Raw genomic sequence first — 25,432 nt, 5'->3', positions numbered from 1 at the left:
TGTTTGTGTAACCTGAGGACGGACGGTCGGCTTAGGTAATCTTGCAGGTCTCGGAGGATTCGACGACTCGAGGTGCTCTAAAATCGATGAAAATTGTTCAAATTTCGTACCGATTTCGAAAATTCGATAATTAGAGGCTATAGACAAAAAATCTCTCTACCAAAAACTGACCGACTCATACTGGGACACCGCTCCGCTACTAAGTAACCAAGGGCCGAGCTATCTCTGCTTAGGCCCATCTTATGAGTGGGTTCCCGAACAGTCTCTTGCTGGAGCCGCTTTAGTGACTCGGGGCATTGCTGGCGGCGTCTCCACATGTCCTTAAAGCAGCGTCGCTTTTGCCAAGATTATCGTCAGGCATCCTTCCTCAGCCCCCCCGCAGAGAGACATCTTCATCGCGACATCTGCACAGCTTCAGCACGGCGATACGGAGATAGATCCCGTGTCTCTGCTCCTTCAACCCATCAAATTCTCATCATTTCTAGAGTGGCCGAGTCTACCTCCAGCATCCCCGATGACCTGAGGCTGACGAGTCTACGCTGAACCGGTTCGACCACAACCTGTTGAACATTGCTTTGGAACTGCTATAGTGCTGACACTTGCTCGTTTCACCTCATTGCAAAGATACCGCAAGGGTCGCAGCGCGAAATCTTTCATCATGTCGAGTTCCGACGAGGGCGAAATTGTAGAGGTCAATGGGGGCGATTTCAAGGCATCTTCACTGCCGCGCACAGAAGGAAGAAGCAGTGTTGACCGTCGAGACAGACTACATGACCGAGACTCGCCCGACCGAGACTCTCGGAGGAGCCGCTCCCCCAGGGGCTACAAGCGCGGCCGAGATGACTACGATGCACGCGGCCGCCGACGCGACGCGCCAGGCCCGTCTCGCTCCGACCGCGACAGCCGTGACGACTACAAGCGCTCAAGGGTATCGTATGACGACCTGGATCGGCCCTCTGGACGAGGTCTGGACGGCAGAGACATGCCGACCCGCAGTCGTGATCGCAGCCGAGACCGCTACCCTGATCATGAACGCGACCGTCGTCACCGAAGCCGCTCGCCGGCCCACCGATCCCGCCATGACGATCAAGGCGGCAGTGGACGAAACGGCCGAGGTGGCCGCCGCGCCTCGCCGGAGCGACGCGGCCATGGTCTCGACTACGACGATTACCGCGACTCTACCATGGCAAGTTCTGAGTCAAGACGGAGCGCCCGCGCGTCTGTGCCTCGCGCAGCCAACGGAGATGCTAAATCACAGAAACACAGTTCCGGTACTGGTTCCGCTGCTCGCGCCGATCCGCCACCCAAGTCAGTGCATTTTGCAGAGTTTGACAGCAGCGGGATGCTGACCAGCTCCAGGGAACAACCTGCTGCTGATCCAGATTACGATTATGACAACCAAGAGGAATTCGACGAAGAGGCCGAGATTGAACGTCGCCGCAAGCGCCGTGAAGCGCTTCTTGCAAAATCGAGCTCCGCTACCCCTTTGCTCCTCCAAGCTGTCGGAGCTACCGAAAAGGTTCGCGCAGGCTCGCCGACGGTTTCGGATGCTACTCTCGACCCGGAGACGCCGCAAACACCACAGTCGAGTACGTTGCCACCTGCGTTTCTACACTCGCCGCATTCTGACAAGCCAGACATGACGTCCCCTCGATCGCCAGCGTCGCACGATGCCATGTCACCAGGAAGACTCGATCTGACCGACGACCGGGCTCTGATGAATAGCCACGCTGCCCCGAAAGGCGACGAAGACGACGGGCCGTCCGCCGCTGACTACGATCCCACGGTGGATATGAAGGTGGATGAGCAGCGCGATGAGCTTCGTCAGGGCCATGCAGCCAACGGTATGCATCTACACCTTGAGCCGTCAAACGCAAACGAAGAATCAAAAGACGACGGTGCAGAGGACGACCAAGATGATGATTTCGACATGTTTGCGGACAATTTCGACGAGGAGAAATATGCGACGAAACCAACACAGGGTGGTGACGAGGTGGTTGGCGATGCCGGCAAAGGAGGCATTCTTGAAGGCGACGACAAGGACGGGTACTACAAGATGCGAGTGGGCGAGGTGATTAACGGTCGCTACCAAATCCAGTCGACTCTCGGACGAGGCATGTTCTCTGGTGTGGTGCGTGCTCTGGACACGACGACTAAGAAGCCAGTGGCCATCAAAATCATGCGAAACAATGATGCCCTGCGCAAGGGCGGCTACACTGAGATTGCCATCCTGGAGAAGCTCAACGACGCGGACCCGGAGAAGCGCAAGCACATTGTCAAGTTTGAGGTATCGTTCGACTACCGAGGGCATCTGTGCATGGTGTTTGAAAGCCTGAGTATGAACTTGCGTGAGGTGCTGCGAAAATTCGGCAACAATGTCGGCATCAACCTGGGTGCGACGCGGACGTATGCCTACCAGATTTTTGTGGCATTGGCTCACATGCGAAAATGCAGCATCATTCATGCCGACTTGAAACCCGACAACATCTTGGTGCGTGTTTCAACGTGTCGCTAAACACGGACCATGATGGCTAACTGATACGCAGGTGAATGAAAATCGCAGCATGCTCAAAATCTGCGACTTGGGAACGGCGATTGATCGGTCAGACGCCGCGACGGCACATACCGAAATCACGCCGTATCTCGTGAGTCGGTTTTACCGAGCGCCAGAAATTATACTGGGCATGTCGTACGACTATGGCGTGGACATGTGGTCCATTGGCTGTACACTGTACGAACTCTACACGGGCAAGATTCTCTTTACCGGCGACAGCAACAACCAGATGCTCAAGACGATTATGGAGATTCGCGGACGTTTTACTCCCAAGCTGTACAAGCGTGGCCAGCTCTCGGCGGCCCATTTCGACGACCTGGGCCAGTTTGTGAGCGTGGAGCACGACAAGATCCTCAACAAGGTATGTTTTTTTTTTTTTCAAATTCTTGTTTTCTGTTACGTTGGCCCTGTCTTTTGGTATCCCTTTTTTTTTTTTTTTTTGCCCTCGTCCGTCGTTGCCACCGCCACCACATAGCGGTGCCTCTGGGCAATCTACTTGGTTGCTATTTTGGAACCACGACCTGCATTAGCTCCGGGGTCTTGGGTTGTGAGAAAAGGAGCCCGGTCGTCTTAAGCGCCGAGGTGACGGCCCCTGCATCCACCGCCTCATGCCCACCACGCCGACAGCCAGTCGATTGCGTGTAGAATGTGAAATCTCATGGCGGCGGTTACGGTCGCAGGTGGTCGCATCGTGGGCCTTGGGCTGATGGCTGGTTGGGATGGCCAGACCGGGTCAGCAAAGGATCCGAAACAGTGGACACTCACCGGTGTGAGAGGTGAGGCTGTTTTGACACATGCAAAGCTGGAGCCCCAGGTGGCATTTTTTGAGGCTGTGTCGCGAAACGGATCTGCGCTGCGCTGGGCTGCCCTGTCGTGCTTTCTGCATCCGAAATTGTGGCGAGTTGTTGACGTATGTTGCTAACATGTGCTTGTGCGCGCCCTAGACTGCCGTACGAACGCTGCCGGTGGTCAAGCCCACACGGGACCTTCGCACGCGCCTGATGGCGGCATCGACGGGGATGAGTGACGCGGAGACAAAAGACCTCAACCACTTTGTCGACCTGCTCGAGCAGTGCCTGGCGCTGAACCCCGACAAGCGGATCAAGCCGAGCGAAGCGCTGAAGCATCCGTTCTTTACGTCGAGGACGGCCCGGCGATGAGGGGGATGGGTGGTATCGGTTTGACAAGGAAACGTGCAGAAACGTGCAGAAACGTGCAGTAGTAGAAAGACATTTGTCGTGTAAGAGTGGTGGAACGTGTGCCCGATGTGCCGCGTTGTTGTTGTTGTTTTTTTTTTTTTTTTTGCCAGAGTGGCGAATTAGTATGTTAATCAAAAAACGCTTCATACTGGTACAATTGAAACTTTGATGACAATGCGTGCCTTTGTTCACGTTTGGCCCGTGGCAAAGAGAACGCGTAGTAGGTTGCTACCGCATCTGCCGTGTCAGAGTGAGTGGGACGTGTTTTGTTCCAGAGCGGCCGAATCGGCACGTCAACCAAGCGCTTGATGCCATTTTTTTCCTCCCAAGGCTCATGACAATGTGCATTCGTTCACGCTGGCCGTGCAAAAAGAGAATGAGCGCAGCGCGCATTGGGTTTTGCCCCCCCGGTGTGTTGTGTGACTTGTTGCTCTACGTATGTATATGCCCGTCACGGCTGCGCACAACAATATCTATTTCGACTCGAAAATCAGCCATGGCCAAAAAAAAAAAGAAAAAAAAAAAGTCCAGCGCCCGTACCACGGATGCACGCGAACAAAATCTGTCGTGATACGGCGTCTGGTTGCTAGGCAAGGGCTCTCTTTCTTGTACGAGGGGGGGTGCGTGGCCGGGTAGATGGACGGGCGGCGCGTCATCTGACTTGGCCATCATGTCGTGCTTCCTTGCTCTGGGGCGGTGCAACAAGGGTACAGTCTCTGGGTCTGACGGCTCTTGGCAAGTGTGAGGCCGGTTTACTGGCTGTTTTTCTCGTGATAAGTGACCAGTTGGCTTTATGTGGCTGTTAAGGTCTGCTTGCTACCCTAGAGCCCTGACCATGACACACGTTGCAGGCAGTCTGTAGCATTTTTATTTTGTATCCTTCATTTATTTATTTATCTTGGTGACATTCTGTGATGCCCTGGTCTGAGACGCAAGTATATCGTTTTTCATTTTTCAGCTCTATTTTGTATTATTTTGGGGCTCCGTGTACACGTTACGGATGCTATGGACAACTTGGCGTCTCAACAAGCGTCACTGCTTACACCAACAACCATTTCAACAGGTAGAATGGAAAACAACGTTGTAACCGAATCACCACAAGCGGCCAGTCTATTTTTTCTTTTTTTTTCTTTTTTTTTCTCCCTCATCGGAACCAACCCACATATCTGTGACGGCAAGTATGCGGTGTGTCGGTTTTGTTTGTTGGTTACACATGACGTCTTACGTCTCCGACGCCCCGGGGCTCCGCTGTGATGGGATTGTACTTATCGATGTGACAATTGAATGTCAATGAATGAATGTATTAATAGCATAATGACATTAATAATGATTGGTATTTTAGCGACCCTGCATTTTGGGTTTACAAATATTGGCTACGAAATGGGGCTCTCAGGGGGGATTGGATACGCCACATGGCGGGGAGAATGCAAATGCGTACAAACCCATACTTGCGCCATGACATGTTGCGTGGACAAATGAAATTAATATGTGAACAAAAAGTGTTTAAACAAGGCATCATCGTGGCCAGCGCCCGCCGGCGTACGCTCGTGGGCGACAAGACACATCATCAACCAACTCAGCCACGGGCGACCGACGCGTGCAGAAAGGACGTGCATTCAATGCACGTTTGGCTCTGGGCGACGGTCGGTGTAACTCGAGTAGGCCTCTTCAATTTGGACTCTGCTCCCGGTCCCCGATTCAATGCTTTTTTGTTTCCGCTTGCAGGGTCTTTCCCAGCAGAGAGAGGGAGACAGACAGAGACAGAGAGAATCGCTAGTCACCCCGCACAAGTGGAATGACAAGCATGAAGCCTGTCGTCGAGCGGGTGAACAGACCTCTCTCTATTGCCTTGTCCAACTTGGCATATGACTTTGTCCGGTCCGGGCGGCGGCATTTCTTGCATCTCGATGGAGCTTAAAAAGGGACTCGTCGACTCTTGTCAACGTGGCTGTCATGCAAGGGGGAGGAGGGAAACCCAAAAGGCGCCCGTGTTATTTTTTCAAAAAAAGCTGAATCGTAATTTTTTTTTGTCTGTTGGTGCAAGGATTGCATCATAGATGTCGAAAAGCATCTCCAAAGCTACGTGCAAAAGAAGAAAAAAATAAATAAAGAAAATCTAAGAAAAGTATATAAAAAAAGCAAGCAATGATCAAATGACAGCTTTCGAAAAAAAAGGGCTGGTTTATCGCGTGGTACGTTTTGGCCAAGGTTTCACCACTTGAAGCCGAAAGGTAAGAGGAAAAAAGAAATAATGAGAGTCCGTCAAAATTCTGGAACACGACGGAAAAAGAAAAGAAAAAAGAAAAAAAGGACATGTTTGGAATAGTTGGCATCTTGGGAGGCGTCGTCATGCGAGATCGCTGGATTGGTTAGTCATGTCAGCATGAACACCCTTGATTGATGCAAAGTCCTAGTGTGAAGATTGCCGGGCACTATTGAAACGCTAAATCCATTCCGTTCCCCAGGAATCTGGGCTCTTTTCCTTGGTTTTTTTCTTTTCTTCTTTCTTAGGGGCGCTTGTTATTATTTTTATTTATTATCCCCCCTCCCCGTGTGCATTAATATATGCAAGGGTGCGGCGTGTTCGCATTGATGTCATGGAGCCCCCCCTCGCCTTCTCCTACTTTAGTCGAAACGCCCAACGCCGTAAGGATGGAGGATGGAAGAAGGGCGGCGGCGGCGGCGGGGCGCAGGCGAGGCTGACCAAGGGTTACTGATTGGCTGTCTGGGAAAACAGGCCTCGAAAATAGCAACTCTCAAGAACAAAAGTCGCAAGTAGCCGAAACAATGCGTTCAGCTCATGCAAAGAAGGGGCCGCCCTGCTGGTGGCCGAGATGGCCAGGTAGGTGCCGGACGAGCTGGCCCGCGCGCGAGCCCTGCATGTGATTGATGTGGTTTTGGATGTTGTTGACGGTCAAACTACGGATTACAATGACGAGAAACTACTGAGTACATCCAAGTCGGGGGAACAGAGTGTGTGTGGTTGGGGCACGGAAGGGGAGGTCCCAAGACCAAAAAGCAAATCGCCGCCGTCATTGGCTGGCTGGCTGGATGGATGGATGGATGGCGGCTGGGTGGCGCATTGAATGAGTGATGTGGAAAGCCTATTGATTCACACCGCATCAATAAAGTAGTTTGCTTTCAATAAATGAAGAAGAAACGAGGGCACAACTTTGTTGACTCGACTCGCGCGGATGCCTGTGCGCTTGAAACGTTTTTGTTCCTTCTCTTTGCGATGGCCCTCTTGGACGAATGAAATATTGGCATTTCAATAGACACGAGAGGGAGAGAGAGAGAAGAGGAAAAAGACTGGAGAATCGTCCGTGACACGATTATGCGTGGGCCAACAAAGCGAAAGAACCCTTGTTGTTGTGCACGAGGCAATAATATAGCCTCATCTGTCAATATAATCCAGCTGCGAGGAGGAGGAGACGGAGCAGGAGCAGGAGCAGCAGGAGGGGCACGGGGTTGCTTTGACCTCCAAGCCAGACCAGCAGTCATACGGGGCACCAACAGAGAAAGCTCTTTAACAAATATATAAACGCAAAATAAAGCCGAGAGAGGGAGGGGGGCCATATTGACTGGCAACTGGTGGTGTGAACAAGTACCGGGAACAAGGGACGAAGATGAAACAGCCGTGACCTGCCTGTATTAGTTACGGCGGCGGGCATGCTTGACCTCTTTTTTTTTTCTTTGGGGTCGTGTCATGCGCATAAACGCAGTGTCGGCAACTATTACCAGCGTTGTGCCCGATATATGCAAAAGTCGCAACTGTTGAGATCTTGATTGCAAATAGCGAGACACAACGTCACAAGGGAGGGGGAACAAGGACAGTTCAGGGTCCTCTTCTCTCCCGTCGTTGTCTCGCGGCCTACATGGCGTCACAGAGAAGCTAAAACGTGCCCTTGACAGCTGAAAATGATGATGCTCTCTCTTCCTCTCGGGATCTTGTACCTTATCTTTTTTCGTGTTCCGTCCACTTTTTTTTCCCTTTTCGAGACGCCCGCTTTACTTGCCATGATTCTCTTTCATCCTCGTGACCTGTTTACTTGTTTTGTTTTCTACAATACTCATATGAAATTTTGTTGAGGGAAGAAGAAGGGGGAAAAGTCAAGTTTACGCGTTTGGAAGCTGGAGGATGCTTTCTTTCAGCAGCCCGCATACCCAGTATCCTCGTGTCACCCAAAGAAAAATAAAAAAATAAAAAAAATACAAATAATTTCCACGGACCCCCTAAAGTAATAACCCTCCCGTAGTTGTATAAAGCTCGAGTACGGATTACGGAGTAAACAACGGGAACGTTTCGGAGCGGCGGCGGCACAAGGGATAAGTTGACGTATGTGTCTCTCTCTCCAACTTGACCCGTGCAAGCCGTGGGCGCAGTGTTTTACGCCCGAGCAAGAAAGAAAGACAAGAGGAAAACAAAAACAACAAAAACAACAAAAACAACAAAAACAAAAAGGGTGAGAGGCGGAAACGGGGGGGGGGAGGCAAGAATCCGTTTTCGGGAGCAAAAAGGACCCTGATTATGACGCCAACAAGTCGCAAATAGTTGGTCAAGGCGGGCCAGGTGAAGAGGACAAAAAAAGAAGTCGGGCCGGGGCTGTGATGGGCTAACAATAGAAGTTCCAGGGAATGTTCTTTTCTTTTCTTGGGTTGGGCTTGCTATGACATGCCGCTTTTTTTTCTTCTTCCTGCTACTTAGCACTCTCTCCCTTCAGTTACTCCGTACTAATAAGCAAGTAGATTGGCAAGACAAAAAAAGAAAGCAAGACACACTGACACGCTCGATATTGGGCCATGTGCATGTCTTAACGGCGCCACCCCGTTGTCGGATGATGATTTGGGTTGGGCTTCTGTTGCTCTGGCTGTCATTCTTCTCCACACGCATCTGGTGGCAAAGGGGGAAAAAGTGTGGGTTGCTTTTTTGAATCTCACGCGACTTGAACCAAGACCCTGAGTTGTCAGTGGAGTCTCACGATGGCGGCGGCGCCGTCGCTGTTATGTTTCTTTTCCCTTTTACGTTCATCATCGTGGCAGCCCGCCTCCACCAGGCAGGAACGCAGAGTCCCGTCCCTTGTCAATGGGCGTTGGAACAGAAAGTGCACCACCATGTGGATGGGCCGTGAGACATTAACATTCACTCTCGCGAGAAAGAAAGGTTCTCTCCGCTTCGCCACTAACAAAAACCCCCACTCGTGAAAAGTATCAGTAGCATTCCATTCTTGCCCTCTCGGGAACCGCCCCTTGTTGGCGAGTAAAAAAAATAAATAAATGAATAAAAAATAAAACGGCCAACTTTTGTGTTGCTCAGCACCCTTTGGACACCACCTTTGTCCGTACCAGCCAGCCTCTCCCGCCTGCCCGCCGGGTAAAGGAAGGGCGAGGCTGCCAGGGCAGCCCTGGGGGGGTTGGATTGTTATGTCATGTCTTTGGCGGTCGACGACCGGGTGGCACCCACCGGCATCACACCCCCCCTTCTTCTTCCTTCTGGCATCTGAAGGGATGACCTGGATTGCCAGCGCATAAGTAGCATCCAACCTAACCGGCTACCACCACCACCACCACCACCACCTTCATTACTACCACCACGAGTACGCCAGCAACCACACCGACCCGCCACCTCACGGGAGCGAAACCTGCTAGTTACCGGGCCCGTCGTCCTCGGGCGAGGGGCTACGTGTAGAATATGCCGGTCCCGTGGCCCGCGTGATGCAGACAACAGCAGCAGAACTAAGGGAGGGCACTGAAGATGTAAGGAAAGACCCCTTCTTCCCTTTTTTGCTAATAATGCGGACAAGGAAAAAAAAAACATGCTTTTTCAAGACACATGACGGATTTGGTGGGCTTGTGTGTGTGTGGCTCGCTGCTGTCCCCCGTGTTTGTAATGCGAGATGATGCTCTCTCTCGGCACTCGTTTCGCTTTTTGCCGGATACACTGTCAAATCCAGTTGCTTGCTTTTTTTTCGGTTCCTTGCTTTTTTGTGCATCTTTGGCTAGCTGAACTTGCAACTCCCCTCGCATAAGCACGTATTCTCATAAATCATGCCGTATACACACGGGCATGATTTTTGCTTTTGCATGGTGGCAGCAGCCGGATGGGGTGTTTTTTTTTTGTCTAATAATGCAGCTCCGCCACCCGGTTGAATACTGTGTACTCCGTAGAGCTGTCCAAGTACTTAATGGCCCTGGTATGAAGGGGAGTTCGGCCAAGTAGAACCTGAAACAAGAAATCCAGGTTTAGGTAGAAAGAAGAGAGGGCCTGGCATGAAAGAGACTGTACAAGGCCCGGCTCAGTTATGGCAGAGAAGCTTGTGATTGTTCCTAAAACTATACGCGTTGCATCATTGGCCAAAAAAAAAAAAAAATCTTTCCCCCTTACTTTTTTTTCGAAGCTGCGCTGTCTGGCTGTCTCTTGAAAATGCCGGCCGCACCTTTTTGCGTGCCCACGGAGCCGAAAGTGGGGCACCGGCCTCCGGAGCGACGGAGCTAGAATAACTGAAAGCGGCACTAAGAAAAGGGTGTGGTGATCGAGATCCAGAAAGCACGGCAGCGCCGAGAGGGGGACAAAGGAGAAACCCCGTGGTCTCAGTTCCTTTTTTTTTTTCAGTCCACCACGGTGTGAGGATTGCGTGTGCATTATCCGGTTCGCCCTAGACTGATTCAGATTCCGTGATCACTGCCTCGCTTGCACTTGCACTTGCACTCTTGCTCACTTGACAGATGACGGGCAAAAATGTGTGGAGGGTCTGATCTGATACAGCGCGGGGAAAGGGTTCGGGAGAAGGATATACCTAATTTGGCTGCCACGGGCATGAGTCAATTGAGATGTTCTTTTTTTCTTTTTTTCCCTTCGTTTACAAGATCGTCACAAGAATGCGAGTAAGCAGCCAGCATAGCATATCTTGCCAAGTCCACGTCTACATGGGATCCGAGGGAGAGGGGGCGGAATGACAAAGAAATGTTTCGCTTGACACGCTGTCCACGCAAAATCAGCGTCAAAGTAAACATTGGCTCGCTCCCAAAACCCGGTTTCTGCAGTACCACTGTAGCACCAGGACAAAACATACCTACAGCCGCCAGAAAAAAGGCACACCACCTGCACACAAACAACTGCGGCCGCCACCAAACCCAACCACTCCCTTTGGAACGGCTGGCTGGGGACAAACCATCTGCCGGGTTGTTGCGTTTGCTTGGTGCGCGCCGCGCGTTCGTGTGTCACTAACCGAGGAGACGACGGCTGCCAGTGTTTAAAAGCCATGCACAGTTAATAAACGAGTACAAGATGCGTGCCAGGCAGGCTTGGCCAGCAGCGAGTGCGCGCACAGTACTGATACTTACGGAAGCTTTTTGCTTCAAGATCTGCAAAGAATAAAAAAAAAAGGGCAGATCCGAACCATGGATGGGCCAAGTTGGGTTTTGAGGCACCTTCCACGACTGGTAGCGATGGCCTTTCGCTACCAAGCTGCCGAGGGGACGATCCTACATATTGGCGACTTGCACACGGTCATCATGACTACATGATGAAGATGTACCGAGATTGGGACAGTCATGAGTGGTTGCCGATTCATGATCTGCGAGCCCGTCTGCCCGTTTAATCCAAAGACTGCTTATTACGGGTTCGCAACGCAATTCGCAGCCGGCTCTGTTGCCTTGTCCCCGAGGCGGGCGGCCCCCTTGTGATCCTCGTTCTCTCTCTCTCTCTCTCTCTCTCGCCCCCGTGAAATGTTTTTCCGCATGCGCTGCAATCAAATATGAGCCATTGCCGTCTGCCCTCGCATTTGATTATATAACAGCAGAGCGGCGATCAAACGTTGATGACCATGCCGCGAAAATGAGGTTTTGGTGAGCCACACACACAAAAGAGTAGTAGAGCTGTGAGAAATGAGGCATGCAAGCCGCATCCTTTAGCCCCTCCAAAACCGCGGACCACCACCGCCACCCGCATGAGATGGCGAAACAAGGCGGCTCGAACGATTACAGGAGGGGTGGCGGCGCCCACACCGGGGGGGCTGGAGTAGTATGTAGTAGTATCGTAGTAGCAAAGGGGGCCCAGCTACAACAAAAACAGTCACCGTGCATGCAGACTTTTGGCAGACTGGCTCTGGTTGGTGGTGCTTGTCGACAGGTTGGTCAACCGAGCCTCTTCTGCCATTCTGGCACCCGTAAAACCTATATTACATGCAAGCCATCTGCGGGAGTCTTCTCCGCCAAGGCGCTTCTTTGATACTTATTAGCCACACTCTCTCTCTCGCCATCTCTCTCTACAAAGCCCGCCCCTGCCTGTCGATCCCCCTGCACATGGCCAAATACGCAGATAGGATAATTACCACCTAATACGGAGTTGCAGAATAAGGCTTTTTGAACCGTGGTCATGCTTTTCGTTTGGACAGTAAGCGGAAAAAGGAAGAATGGGAAAAGGCAGGCAAGAACAGGCCAAGCTGTCAGGTTGTGCCACAGTTTCCATTTTCCATTTTCCATTTCCATTTTCCAAGTTGTTATTGTTTACCATTTAATATTACCTGCCCTATCCTCGCGCCATCCCTTGCCGCTATCTATCCTCCCCGGGAGGGCTGGAGATGGTTTCCAGAAGCGGGTAGAGGGCCGCTAGAGCCCAGAGGTCATTAAAAAGAGATCCAGCTTTTTGCAGAAGAACAGCCCTGAAGCCGCCTCTTTTTTGAGTCGTCGGGGCGAGGAAGAGGGCCCCGTGCAAGCCCGCATATGTACGCCAAAGACTAGACAGCGATAGGAATTGCCTAGTCGCTGGCTGGCTCAAAATACCACCTCGGATCGCCATTGCGGATCGCAGAAAATGGGACAAACTGGGGCCCAGGCGTTTCCTGAGCCAGGCAAAAGGCAGGGGGGGGGAGGAGGAGTTGAGTGGTCATGCTCGGCCGTTCATCAAACCCGCTCAGGTATGTCTCCGTAAATAATAATACCACCCAGCAGTTCTGGCGCAACAAAAAACTGCTCTCGTTCTCGGTGCTAGCAAGGATGCGTCACCCCTGCTTGCCGAGCCTTCCAAATCAACGTGGGCGGTTCATCTCACTATAATCTTTGGCGCTGGCCGAGACCGTAAGCGAGGTGCTAATGCGAGACAAAGCAAAAGGGCCTCTTTTCGTATGTTGAAGCCCCCCCTCTCTCCCGCCCCCCCCGGGAGACCATCTTGAATAGACAGCCCATATTGCCTCGCAGGACGCTAATATCATGGTCTGGATATAAATGATTACAGTGGATTGTGGTGTGGCAGCTCGCATCAGGGAAAAACGGCGCTACCACTCCTCGCGCACTTCCCGAAGGAGGTCCATTGCCAAAATCCGTTAGATGGAAAATCCCGTGACATGGCAGCTTCGCGCTGCTGGCAGGTGAGAAAAAGCCCAGACCGCTTTTCCGTGGCATGATTATGCTTCTTGCACATCAATGTCAGATCGACGTTGAGTGTTTCGGGGGGGGGGGGGGGGAAGTTGAGGCTTGCCACGAGGAAGGGAAGCAAAGTTTTGTAGTGTGTGTTTTTCCACTTTTCTGGCCTGTGATGCGTGCAAGTTTGGAAGGCATACGGATTACTGACGTCTGAGATCTGAGACTGATATCAACCAACTCCCCCCCCGCATGTCATGCTTGCGTCGTTTTGAGTTTGAAGCGTGCATCATGAGATGATCATGACGGCGCAAACACACTGCTGCCGGCCGTCGTCAAAGCAAGTCTAATCTGTGGAAGAGAGAGAGAGAGAAAGACCAAAAAATCCACATGTAGACCCATCGGCAGAGCGTACAGAGTACTCAGTACGAGACGAACAGTCAACAAAAACAACGCAATTCATTTGCGGGCATTACCTGCAGGGTCCCAAACAGCGCATCCGGATGCAATACATCATCCGGGCTTATGAATATTGCCCATGGGACCACACCAGGGGACCCGTCCAGCGCAGCCTCACGACGCTACAGCGGGCGTGCTACGCTATCATTAAAGACGACGGCAACAGCAGGGCACTGGGCACTTGGCTGGCTCCGAAGGGGGCGGCGGCGGCGTCGGCGGCCACGGGGTCGTCGGGCGGTTGCGCCGCCGGGGGGGGGGGGGGGCTGGTGGCACCAACGAACCTCCCTCTCTCCCGGAAACCCTACTTCAGTAAGTAGTACATACCCCCCCTTTGGCTTGACACAGCAGCCGTTGCGGTGAGGCTCTCGAGTGTTCCAGATATGACCAGCCGCAGGCTGACCAGGCGCCCGCCGCCAGCCAACCAACCACCAGGGCAAAGGCTCCAAATTTGACAACGACGGCTGAGCTGCAAGTTTCTGTTTTTGGTGCCTTGTCGGAGGTTCATGTCACCAGACACCACCCCTTCTTCCCCCCCGTTCAAGGGCAGGCGGCCGGGCAATGAGCGTGTACTGAGCTTGTAGGGGATTACATTGCAGCGGGGGGGGGGGGGGGGGGGGGGGGGGCTGCAAACTCGAAATAGCACCCCGTCACGGCGGCTTCCCTCCCAGCCACTCATTACCAAGGGAACTCGGATTGGCGTGACTCTGGAAGCGCCGCCCGTGGTCTTGTTTTATTTCGGCCCTGGATTGCAGGTTCCGGGATCCTGTTGATTGCGCTGTGACTTGTTCATTTCCCAGTAATAAGCCTGCTACAAGGTGCTGGGCTGACTGAAATCGCTAGGGGTGAGCAAGGAGGCGGCGCGTGTGTCTCCCCTAATTTTTGGGGTCCGGGTTTGATCTACATAATTGTACGGATTGCAGGTGTCATGTTATGAAGGAGTCATGAGTAGACCGGCTGAAGAGCTCCTCATGATTTTAGTACCGATTTCTTATTCTTTGCATCTCTTGGTGAGGCACAGTAGTACGAGCTTGTATTGACCACCTTTTGCAGCAAGTATGACGGAGGAGCGTCATGGCAAGGAAGCCGTGACCAGTCAGCGCTGCAGACGTCCGGTGCTAAGGGGAGGACTTGGCCTGCCACCGACAGTGCCCGGCGCAGGAGATGTGTCTTCTTGCCCATGGGCTGTCATTATTGCCGGCCAGCCTTCCCGCATGAGGTGGCGCCGCGCTCGTCCTGAGCCACTCAGGCAACGTCAAGTGGCGATGATCCTGCGCCGGGACCAGTCGTTAGTTGACTCGTGATTGGGTGGCGTTTCCCCCATCGCATCCGGCCGGTACGTACCAAGCTCTTTGTTTTGACCCTTGACGTAAGTAAGTAACCAGTGGTGTCTCGGTACAAGGCCCTTCAGCGCGCTGTCCAACCAAGGCAGAGGCGTACTTAATTACTGAGTAGTAGACAACTTTGTTACGGGGACCAAGAGTTGGCAAGAGCCAGATCTGCATCTCAGCAAGGCGATCCATTGGTGCAAACTAGGCAGCCCAGTACCTTGTACCCTACGCCATGGTGGATTGTTGTGGTGCTGGGCACTTCATCTGCGGTATCAGGTACATGTTTCTGATTGAATACCTGGTAACTCTGTATTGCTGATATTGACACGGGCGCAGCATCCACCCGAGATCTGCAATTTCTTTGCAATGTAATCTGTATACTCCGTATATGTTGTGAATTACGTGTACTCTGGACCCTTGAGAAACTTTCTTTTGCATTATTGGCATGATATGAGCAAAGGGACAAATCAAAATCCTGGCATCCACCCAAAGGGTCTGCCTCTGGCGGTTCGGCATTCCAGGCAGAAGGAATGGAAGATTGAGAACGAATGATGCTCTGGTACGGAGCACAGAAGATTAGAATGAGTGAAATTGTGTTTTACTATTACCTCTCTTCTCATACTCGGGAGCGCTGGGGAAAAGAGTTTTGGCTACGTAGTATGGCCGCAATCTATGGCAAATGATGTTATTGTTCGGCTGCCCGACGCTTCCGCTCGAGGTGATGCTCCAATGTATTGGGTTTCGGGACGAGAGAGCCATACGCATTCGGCCAGCCGCAACGGACACAGCATAGCAGCAATACTGATAGAATGCAGCATAGCGGCGCTACAGAGCTTTACGCAAGTGTATAGAAGTGTTCTCCGTAGACGAGACGATTCTCGAAGCTATGACGCATCAGCCTTGCCCTTTTTTGTTTCTCATCCCGGCTGTGGCATGAACAATTGCCAGGTTTGTTTCATCTCGACATTCGCGCCAGAACTGATGATGAGGGACCTTTTGGGGGGGGGGGGGGGGGGGGGCAAAGATGAGGTCACCAAGGCCGCAAGGGAGACTGCCGTGTGCTGCAACGGGAGTTGGGGAACAGTTCGCAGGAGGTTACTCAACTGTGTGGTGCATACCGTCGACTTGTGTTCCGCAAAGGCCAGGCAGCACCAAAAGCTGCCACCCCTGGAACTAGGCCATTTGGACTGAACTATTTGGGGCTTGGTGGCGGCAACACACAGAGGCTCAAAGTCACGAGGAGGAGCAAGTCCTGTCTCGACCACGTAAAAAGCGGGCATCATCAGCAGGCAGACAAGGTATTCAGAGACGGAGTTCCAGACGCCGAGGACACCGGGGGGGGGGGGGGGGCAAAGACGGCCAACTGGGCAGCATTGCACCAGTCAAATCCCACTAAAAACTCACAAGAGGCGTCACTGCTGGGACCGCCGCCATGACACTAGCAGCTTCTGTCTGCCGGGCGACTGGCAGGGGGGGGGGAGAGGGAAGGGAAGGGAAAAGGCCTCGCAGGGCTTGGGCAGCGAAAGCCCAGCGGCACGGCGTGCTGCATATTGAGGCATGCTGGACCAATGGGTGGACAGAAAGGTCTGGCCATCACACACACATACTCGCCAGTACGGGGACGGAGACGGGGGGGCCAGGAGGATGCTTTCACGCCAGCCTGGACCCAAAGGGAGAGAAGGCAAAGAGGCGGCCGCTGATCATGACACAGATGCAGAACCACTTTGGCAATGATGCGTCAGACCACGCAACCGCTGGGCTTCGTATATTGCGCAGCGTCACACTCCAAGCCACGATCCCTGGCTGCTGGCCCTTGGCCGCTAGCAGGAGGCAGCACCACCATCAGCACCACCCTCCTTCTTCTCTCCACCGCAACAAGTTTGTGCCAAACCCTCGAACGGCGGACAGTCAGTCAGTCAATCAATCCTGCTCAACCTCTCTCTGCGACCCACCATCCATTACGGGAGTCTTGTGTGTGTGTGTGTCGAGAGGGAGCGGCCCCCCCCCAAAAGACAAGTTCAAACCTTGTGAGTTATGGACACACACAGTTTTAAGAATAGGTGCTGCATTAGCGCCACCTTGTCCAGTCAAGACAAGAACAAGCCTCTAGCCTCTTCCCAGCCCACTCCTCTATGCATTAATCTTCCCACCGCGGGCCAGACAAGGGTTCTGATGGGGGGAGGCTGGGTGGGCCAGCGTGTTAGTGCATGTTCCACGCAAGCCCGTCCGTCCCAGACACAACAAGACGCTAAAGCTATGAGGGTGTTTTTTTCATGTGGGACTGGGCTGGTACGTATCCTGACCCGCCTCGTCTTGTCTTGTCTTTGCGCTTGAGCGGGACTTGTTGGTAACTAGTCGGGGGGGGGGCGGCGTTGGAGGAGGAGGGTGTGGATTGTCCTTTGGGTGGCCATGGGTCTGTCTGTTCTTTTGCTCTCTCGTCCCTGGTTTAGTTGGCTCTGCGTTTTGAATATCTACCTCGACATGCCCGCTTCGGCCGAGGAGCCAGACTTGAATATCAAACTCCGTTGTACATACCTGCGAAAACCCCTTCTTCACGACATTCCTTCAGTCCTTGTCCAAAAAAGACAACTCGTCAAACCAAAGCTTACACTTTGTTGACTTGTAGTAGTTTTTCTTTTTAATACTACATTCTACTTCTTCTGGGCCTGGGCTATTTCCGTTCAAAACGTCCACACACCTTCTTGATCGACCCGTTTGTTCGGCCGTCGACATCCAACAACTTATACACAACCCCCAGGAACCACCACCACCAACAGCAACAACAACAAGAACCTTGTGTGTGCTACATCACTTACTTGCCACTTGGAAACCAACTCTTCTTTCTTCTTGAACCCAGAGAAACTTGAATGGATATCATCTTTTAATATCGATCAGTCAACGGAGACCCTTTTCCTCAACTTACACCGAACCACACCTCTCTCTCTCTACGCAGCGGCCCGGAGCCATCTCAAACTTAATACTATGCAGAGCCATGTTCCCTTTGGATACCCAACGCCACCAGCTTCGCCAACATACGACAAGTGCCAGTTCCAACAACAACAACAACAACCGCCGCAACCGCAGTTCGCTCGCCACTTCCACCACCACCAGCCCGTGCGATGCGTTCCTCTGGCGCCCGAGCAGAGGCTGGGACGCCTGCTCGAAGGCAAGCTGCAGCTCACTGACATTCTCGGGACCGGTGCCTACGGGGTCGTCTACTCCGCCGTCGACATCAAGACGGGCATCCGCTATGCCGTCAAGTGCCTGAGCAAGTTCAACGTGGACGGCACCCCGCTGGAGCGTCGCCAAGTGGCGTACCAGCAGCGAGAGATCAACCTGCACTACAAGGCGTCGGCGCACGCCAACGTCGTCTCCATCCACAAGATCATGAACGACGTTGACTGCATCTACGTCGTGCTGGAGTACTGCCCCGAGGGCGACCTGTTCCTCAACATCACCGAGCGCGGCCACTACGTGGGCAACGACCTGCTCGCCAAGCAGGCCTTTCTCCAGATCCTCGACGCCGTCGAGCACTGCCACAAGCTCGGCATCTACCACCGCGACCTCAAGCCCGAGAACATCCTCGTCACCGACCGGGGCGAGACGGTCAAGCTGGCCGACTTTGGCCTGGCCACCGCCGAGGACCGCTCCGAGGACTACGGCTGCGGGTCGACCTTTTACATGAGCCCCGAGTGCCTGGAGCCCACCACCACGCGGAACCCCTACTACATGTGCGCGCCCAACGACGTCTGGAGCCTCGGCGTCATCCTCGTGAACCTGACGTGCGGCCGCAACCCGTGGAAGCAGGCCTCGGTCCAGGACTCCACCTACCGCGCCTACGTCCGCTCGCCCGGCTTCCTCAAGACCATCCTGCCCCTGTCGGACGACCTCAACGACATCCTGGGACGCATCTTCCACCCCAACCCCGAGCTGCGCATCACCATGCGCGAGCTCCGCAGCCGCATCATGGCCTGCGCCCGCTTCACCGTGTCTGCCACCACCACCGGTGCCGAGTCTGCCCCCGTGGAGGAGCAGGAGCAGCCCATCGTTCCAGAGGATGTCATCATTGACGACTACGAGTACGAGGAGGCCCTCTCGCCCGCTTCAGACTACTCCGAAGAGGGATCCCTGGCCTCGAGCGTCTCTACCGTCGACGACCTCGACGAGGACTTTCTCCAGGAGCAGGAACCCATGGTCGACTTTGTGCCCCAGACGTACGACGCCGAGGATGCCATCATGTCGCAAGCCGCCGCCGCCTACCAGGCGCACGAGTTCGCACCCCAGCAGTACAAGAGCCCCGTGCCCGTGCAGGCACCCATCCAAGTCCCCATCCTCCCTTCGCAGCAAGCTTTGATGCATCAGCAGCAGCAGCAGCAGCCGCAAATGGCCATGCAGGTTCCAGCCCCAGTTGTCCCCTCGCATCCTCCTTGCCAAGCCAAGTCCTTCTTCCCTCTTTGGGAGGTGGTCAAGCTGGTGCAGCAAGCACCTGTCCTGCAACACCCGTCACCCTTCCACCAACAGGTGTCTTTTCTTCCTTCTTTCCAAGGCTACTAAGTGACCTTGCTGTACAAAGACCTTCAAGGCTCCCACGAGCCGACAACCTTTTTTTTTCTTTCTTCTTTTTTCTCTTTCACTTTGGCTGTTTGAGTTTTGCACTGCTGGCCAGATGGATCCAAAACAACCGGGTTGGGAGTTGGTCTCTTCCGTAACCCCCCCTCCAGTCGATTTCTGCACTCAAACGATTCTTCTCGACCTTGAGCCAAAGGCAATCACCCTTTACACCATCTCTTCCTCTTCTCTTTTTTCGTTTTACTAGCGCGGAGTTTTTGTCTTTTATCGCTTTTGCAACAACTCAACTTCTTTAATTGGGCCGGATTTTTGAGCGGTCGACATTCGCCTTGCATGTTTCGGCGCAGAGAGGACCAAGATTTTTTATTACTATTCAGTCCTTGTTGGAAAATGGACTGGCACGGAGTTTTTTATATTCTTTTTTATTATTTTTGCAACAGGTGCAAAGGGAAATCGGTCACGGATACTATCACGAACACAAAAATATCTCTTAATCCGCAAAAGTCGAGGTCGCCCCTTACCCGAATCAAAATTACGCACTCAATTCTGGGAAAATATCCGCTCGAATTCTTTCATCTCTATTGTATTCGGTCCGATGGTATTTGGATATTTGGGATATAGAAGTTTGGTCGCCCGCCTTATGGGCTGACAAGGCGGCTGGCGGATCCAGACCCTGCCTCGCAGATATAAAAAAAAAAGCCCGCAAGAGGGAACAATTAGCTAGCAATGCAAAGCACGTTGACAAGCTATACAAAAACTGAACTGAATTCCTTCTCATGTGTCTGTCTACCTGCCCAGTGAATCCTCCTCCGCAGGGCCAAATGGCCTGCCTACCTCGACAGATGTGATAAGACGTGACCAACGTCACCGACAAAACACTTTGAACCTGGACGAATCCGGTAGGATCGGCCGTCCAGATGGCTGTTCTTTGTGCCAGAAGCCACGCTACGAGGCTAACAGGGAACTAAGTAAGCTGCACTCAAATCACAAAATGGAAAATGACGACCTTTGCAATGCTTGCCAATCTCGGCAGCGAACCCGTCACATGGCGTGGAGCTAAGATGACGAGTTGTCGCATCCATGGCGCATCCGTGTAGAGCTATCAGTAACTGAGCAACTTGGAAAACCACCGGCCATGTCAAAAAGAAAATCCCCGAACTAAAACAAGGCGCAGCCGGCAGCCCGCCTTTGCTCAACTGCAAGTCCGGTGGCCCTCCTTCTCAGCCAAAAACAGCCCACAGCCACCACCACCAAGACTCCTCAGGGCACGCAGGGGGTGGTGGGCTATCGTCCAAGAGGCGAACAAGGCCCCAGTTCTAGCGTTTGGGTCGGGCTTTCTGTGGCTTGCCGTCGTTAGGCCGTTCCGAGGTTAGCGTTGGCGATAATTTCTTGATAGTCCACTGGGCAAAGATGCGAGTGGGGGGCCCCCCTCGTCGTCTCTCCGTTTCTTCTCTCTCTCTCCCCCCCTGTCCTTGCAGATTTTTTGTTCTTGTGATGGGCTTGGACCATGGCTAGCGTCCAGTCCCGCATGCCCCCTTCGCCCCGGTGGCGCTCACGGGCTGGCCCCAATCCTTCCTTTGACTCGACTGGGTTGAACTGGTATTTTGTCCGCCCAGGTCAGCATGGCTTGTTTATATGGCGTGAACAAGTAGAAATTTTGCCTTGGCCTTCCTCTCTCCCCCCCCCACCACCTGGTTCGTGATGCCCGCCATGGGAAATGAAGAAAAAAAGGCATGCTTGCTGCTTCTGTTTCTTGGTGGGCCACCCCCATCTTGCTTGCGAAAGACTCTTCAGTCGTGTACGGAGTACTTACTATTACGTCGAATATGGCAGTAAAGTTACCCATGTGTCCTCTACTTACCACCAGTTCCAAATTCGTTATCTTGTCACCTTGCATGCTCGACGACGCCCCGAGGCAGCCGAGAGGGTCTAGACGAGGTTTTTTTTTGGGTATGCCTGTGGGCCTTGAAGATCTTGGCTCCTCGTCCTTGCCGTGAGCTAGTTGGATAGTACTCAGTATTGATGCGGTTTCTCATGCCAGTACGGGTCCTGGACAGTTCCGTGAAACACCCATCGCGATCATGATATGTCTGAGCAGAGTGTAAGAACACCAAGCAGTTGCAGCCAATATATTGACTCATAGCAAACGCTGCCACTTACACCTTTTGGTCCATCAGTATGCCACAGGCCGCTGTCCCAGTAACTAACAACCAAAGAGAACAGACATGGGGTGCCACTTTTCGGTCTCTCCCGCAAGTGAACCAAGACGCTGGTACCAAGAAGCCTCGAAGCATTTCCGACAATGAGCCTTGGTGTTAGACTCGGCGGCGCTAGACTCATGGCTGGGCCGCCCATCTCCAAATCTACTGTTGCAGTGAGGCGTCATAGTAATCTGTACGGATACTGTCCTTGCACACAGACTCGAGAAGCCATTCATTGTCTGGGTGGGTTGCTGCGAGGTCAGCTACGCACAGGCCATAAGTATACGCCTCTGGTTCGACGCCCCTCCGTGCTTCTCGTACAGATGATTGGCTCTTGGCCCTTGGGACCATTGACTGTGACTATTTGCGTACACTAACAAGTGGTCCCCTTGCTACTGTTTCTCAATCCTCTTGCCCCGTAATCGACCACAAGCAGCTTCCAATAGCCGTAGTGCCGAGATTCATAATGGGGACGTGCACTGGAGCCCTGTCTTATTGCAGTCGCCGGCCCGTCCGTGCTTCCGGAGAAGTGTTAGGATCTACGGAGTGCGGGTACTGATACTCATTACGTCGCCTCTGTCCGTATTCTTTCTTTCTATAGTGGCTGACCCTGCGCATGCATGCATGCACGCCTCATTCAGTAAACTGATTACCTGGTCAGATCCTTGATGCTGTTTTGAAGCCTTGTTGAACAATTTGGCATTCCGCTTGTATTACCAGTACTTCATGCTTCCTGCAACTTTGCCCTTCTCATCTGTACTTACATTGCATATCCGCCGCATGGCATGATTACGCCACGCGTCGAAAAGTCTAATAATCAACACGATGGACGGGGAGAACGGAAAGTGTTTGTGGAGAAGTTGTCGCTCCCTTTCCTGGTGGCTGCCGCATCTAACTTGATATTGAGCTGTGGCCCATGTCGGAAACTAGCCTGCGGTATAAAGGTTCACTAATGCGGGCTTGGTGTTTAAGAGTGGGCAACTCATGAGAGCGCAAGTAGTTGTGATAGGCGCTCCCCAATCGTCGCCCCAGCCTGGCTTTTGCAGAGAGCGTGAGGCGAAGGGGGGGGGGGCGTTATGACTACAGGAGCCCAGACCACGGCAGACCTAGAGATGAGCTGGGCACTTATCCGATTCGGATGGCCTACTCCAAGCCAGGTGTCCTGTGTGGGTGTGAATGAACTGTACGCTGATTGGCTCGACGGAGGCTGGCTTGCCTGGCTGCTTGCTGTCGGATAACCAAGCCTCGCCACGAGCAGCACAGAGGCGTCCGCTGAAACCAGTAAGTAATAAGGCGACAACTTTTTTGAGTTTGTGCTACTGGAAGATTCGGTAACCATTGGCGTGGTAGCTGGAACGCCCAGGTGGCCGGTCGGCGTTGAGAAGGTTGAACTAGAATGCAAAGCTGAGCCAAGCGAGAAACCACTGGCCCATCACGCTGGATCCGACTCGCCTCCTTGTCTTGCCAGGAGCTGACAAAGTTGGCATCGTGACCTTTGCAAAGCGGAGGTAAAGCTGGGCGGGCGCAACCCTCTTTCTGCCTGAAGAGGCTCGATCTTCGAGAGCCGAGACGCCATAGGCTCCGGCAACCGGATGCCACCGGGCATTGTCCGATCCAGTACGGCAAAACCTGTAAAAAATGGCCATCACATTTGTATCACACATCTACGTCAGACTGTGCATCACGCGCCGTCCGCCAGACAAGGATGCGGGCGCAATTGTGGCGGTCGATTACAAACAATTGATAGACAGACGAAATGACTGCTTGCACTACCGAGCTTGCGAGCCTGTCCGGGAGCCAAAGTGGGAGGCTGGCTGGCTGGTTTGTCTCAGTCCACTGCCGTATGCAAACCATCAATCACTCACGCTACATATTCTTCCTCGTCTGAACTGACTTACACGGACCGTCGAAAAAAGCAGTTTTTTCCAAAGACAGTCTTGGTATGGAGGACTCACCGCCAAAAATCCAGGGTCTGTGTGGCCCAGTCGCTTGTAAGACAAGATTGGGGCCCGTGGATTGCGAGTACGGCTGGCAGCCGAAAAGGAACACATTGAGTGAACGAGTGTGCATATGACAAGCGGGATGCATGTCACTACAGAGTGATGGACACTCGTGCTACCCATACTGGTACTTGCACGTCGTGCTTCCTTCTTTGAGTGTCGCCTAGTCAGTATGCTCGATGCACCATCTCCATACTTTGCCATGTGTCGACAACTGCACCACCGCATTACCAGTAGGAGAAGAGTATTGGGAAAAAAGTCAGCCGTTGAGGGTGGCGCCAAGTTGTCGCAAAGAAAAAGTAAACATACTCCAGAACGCGCCTTGGCTGGCTGCGACTATGGATACCGTAGCCTGCAGTCTTCTGCAACAAGAAGCAATATGCCGGCTTCAAAGTGTGGGACTAAGGGATCGTCCACATGCGGCCTCTCAGCCTTTTATTTGCAGTTTGCTTTTTCCGTTGGCCGCTTCTGCCATAATTTCTTTGTCACGACTCTGGAGAAACGGCCGGGTCCTACTGATCAAGAGAGCCAGTCACCCTTCTGCCGCTTCCGTTGGCGCGTTTCTTATTTGTTTACTTTGGGGTCTTCCCCAGCCTGCAGCAAGGCGTTTTCTTTTTTGCTTCTTCTTTTCACAAGTATATGCACGGTATCTGGCGGTGAGGAACAGCAGCCAGCCACACACACCTTGGCCGATGCACTTTCACCGCCAACGACAAATACCATGCAAAAGAAAGTCAAGATGCCTGGTTTTGCCTGAGCTGCAAGCTGCAGTATTCATGCGTGTGATGGGGAGCTTTCTTTCTTGAGAAGGAAGAGACACTACTTACGGAGCGCCACACCCGTGGCATTGACTCGCAACGGTCGTCGCTCCACGGTCCAGCTCTATTCCCGAAGTACGCGACACCACATACGTCCATATTTTGTGACAGCTCCGCAGCTACCAGTCTCGTGAATGCTCCCGTCAAATTAAAGAATAGGGTCTAGACATGGCATAGACCTTTATTACGCATACGCGGTACACGGCATACGCACCATTCGGCACACACAGCTCACTCGTACCTGCCCAGCTGACATCTTTGCTACATCGCCACCGGAACGGCAATGCAAGATTCTGTTCCATCTCCGCTGCTGTCTGACTGCCACGTCGACAGGCGACCGGGGAACGAGCATGTCTTGCGATGCTGTGGCGGGGGAGCGCGGGGAGACGAGCCCCCTTGCCCCCCCTCCAAGTATGCCACACGGGCCGCATGCCCATATTGGTAGTCCAAGTGGTGTTGCAGTCCAAGTCGCCGGCCAAGTATTTGCTATGCTTGGGCAGAGTTGCGCTGTATAAACCCTGCCAGATTGCGGTAATATCCCGCGCGTCCTAGGACTCGGTCTCTCTCTCAGTAGCTTCTTTTGGGAGCCACATCCTGACTCTCGGCTGTACTGCTGTCTCGGCGGGACACCGCCAGACCGGGCGAAATGGAGACGTTTTTGTATGTGGTGTAACCGTCCAGGTGGCAGGGCCGAATCCGCCGTCTCGCGCGGAGCCTCTCGCGATGCTACAAAGGCCCCCCCAGCTTCTTTGGGTCCGAGGCTGGGTCTATCATGCAGGCCGGGGGTCGGCCATGTCTCGATGAGTGTCGTTCTCGGTCGATTGACGGGCTGAAGACGCCGCGCCGCCAAGAAGGAAGAGAAATGTGATGCTCAGTGCGCCAGAGTTAATTGCCGGACTTGGTGTCCGGTTTGCTCAACCTTGCTCCTCGCTGGAGCTCTTCAACAG

At 53.2% G+C, this 25,432-nt stretch overlaps 3 protein-coding genes across 3 annotated transcripts; 2 read left to right on the top strand and 1 right to left on the bottom strand.

Moving 5' to 3' along the window:
- Positions 1-658: 658 nt before the first annotated feature.
- Positions 659-3,714, top strand: V2A60_004077 (kinase-like domain-containing protein; the record flags this gene model as incomplete). The annotated part of the gene is made up of 5 exons (XM_083255401.1): positions 659-1,308; positions 1,360-1,589; positions 1,638-2,491; positions 2,547-2,915; positions 3,499-3,714. 5 exons carry the CDS (start codon positions 659-661, stop codon positions 3,712-3,714), a joined length of 2,319 nt encoding a protein of 772 aa, XP_083111527.1.
- Positions 3,715-12,304: 8,590 nt separating this feature from the next.
- Positions 12,305-12,550, bottom strand: V2A60_004076 (uncharacterized protein; the record flags this gene model as incomplete). Its single annotated transcript, XM_083255400.1, has 1 exon — positions 12,305-12,550. The coding sequence occupies one exon, from the start codon at positions 12,548-12,550 to the stop codon at positions 12,305-12,307; it is 246 nt and encodes an 81-aa protein (XP_083111526.1).
- A 5,329-nt stretch (positions 12,551-17,879) lies between these two features.
- V2A60_004075 (kinase-like domain-containing protein) lies at positions 17,880-19,451 on the top strand (the record flags this gene model as incomplete). Its single annotated transcript, XM_083255399.1, has 1 exon — positions 17,880-19,451. One exon carries the CDS (start codon positions 17,880-17,882, stop codon positions 19,449-19,451), a length of 1,572 nt encoding a protein of 523 aa, XP_083111525.1.
- Between the last annotated feature and the right edge of the window lie 5,981 nt (positions 19,452-25,432).

The sequence above is a fragment of the Cordyceps javanica genome, chromosome 2 (genome assembly GCF_051103115.1).
Source record: "Cordyceps javanica chromosome 2, complete sequence".
Classification (NCBI taxonomy): Eukaryota; Fungi; Ascomycota; class Sordariomycetes; order Hypocreales; family Cordycipitaceae; genus Cordyceps; species Cordyceps javanica.
Note: the sequence above shows the minus strand (reverse complement) of the source record. Positions and strands in the feature narration are given on the sequence as shown.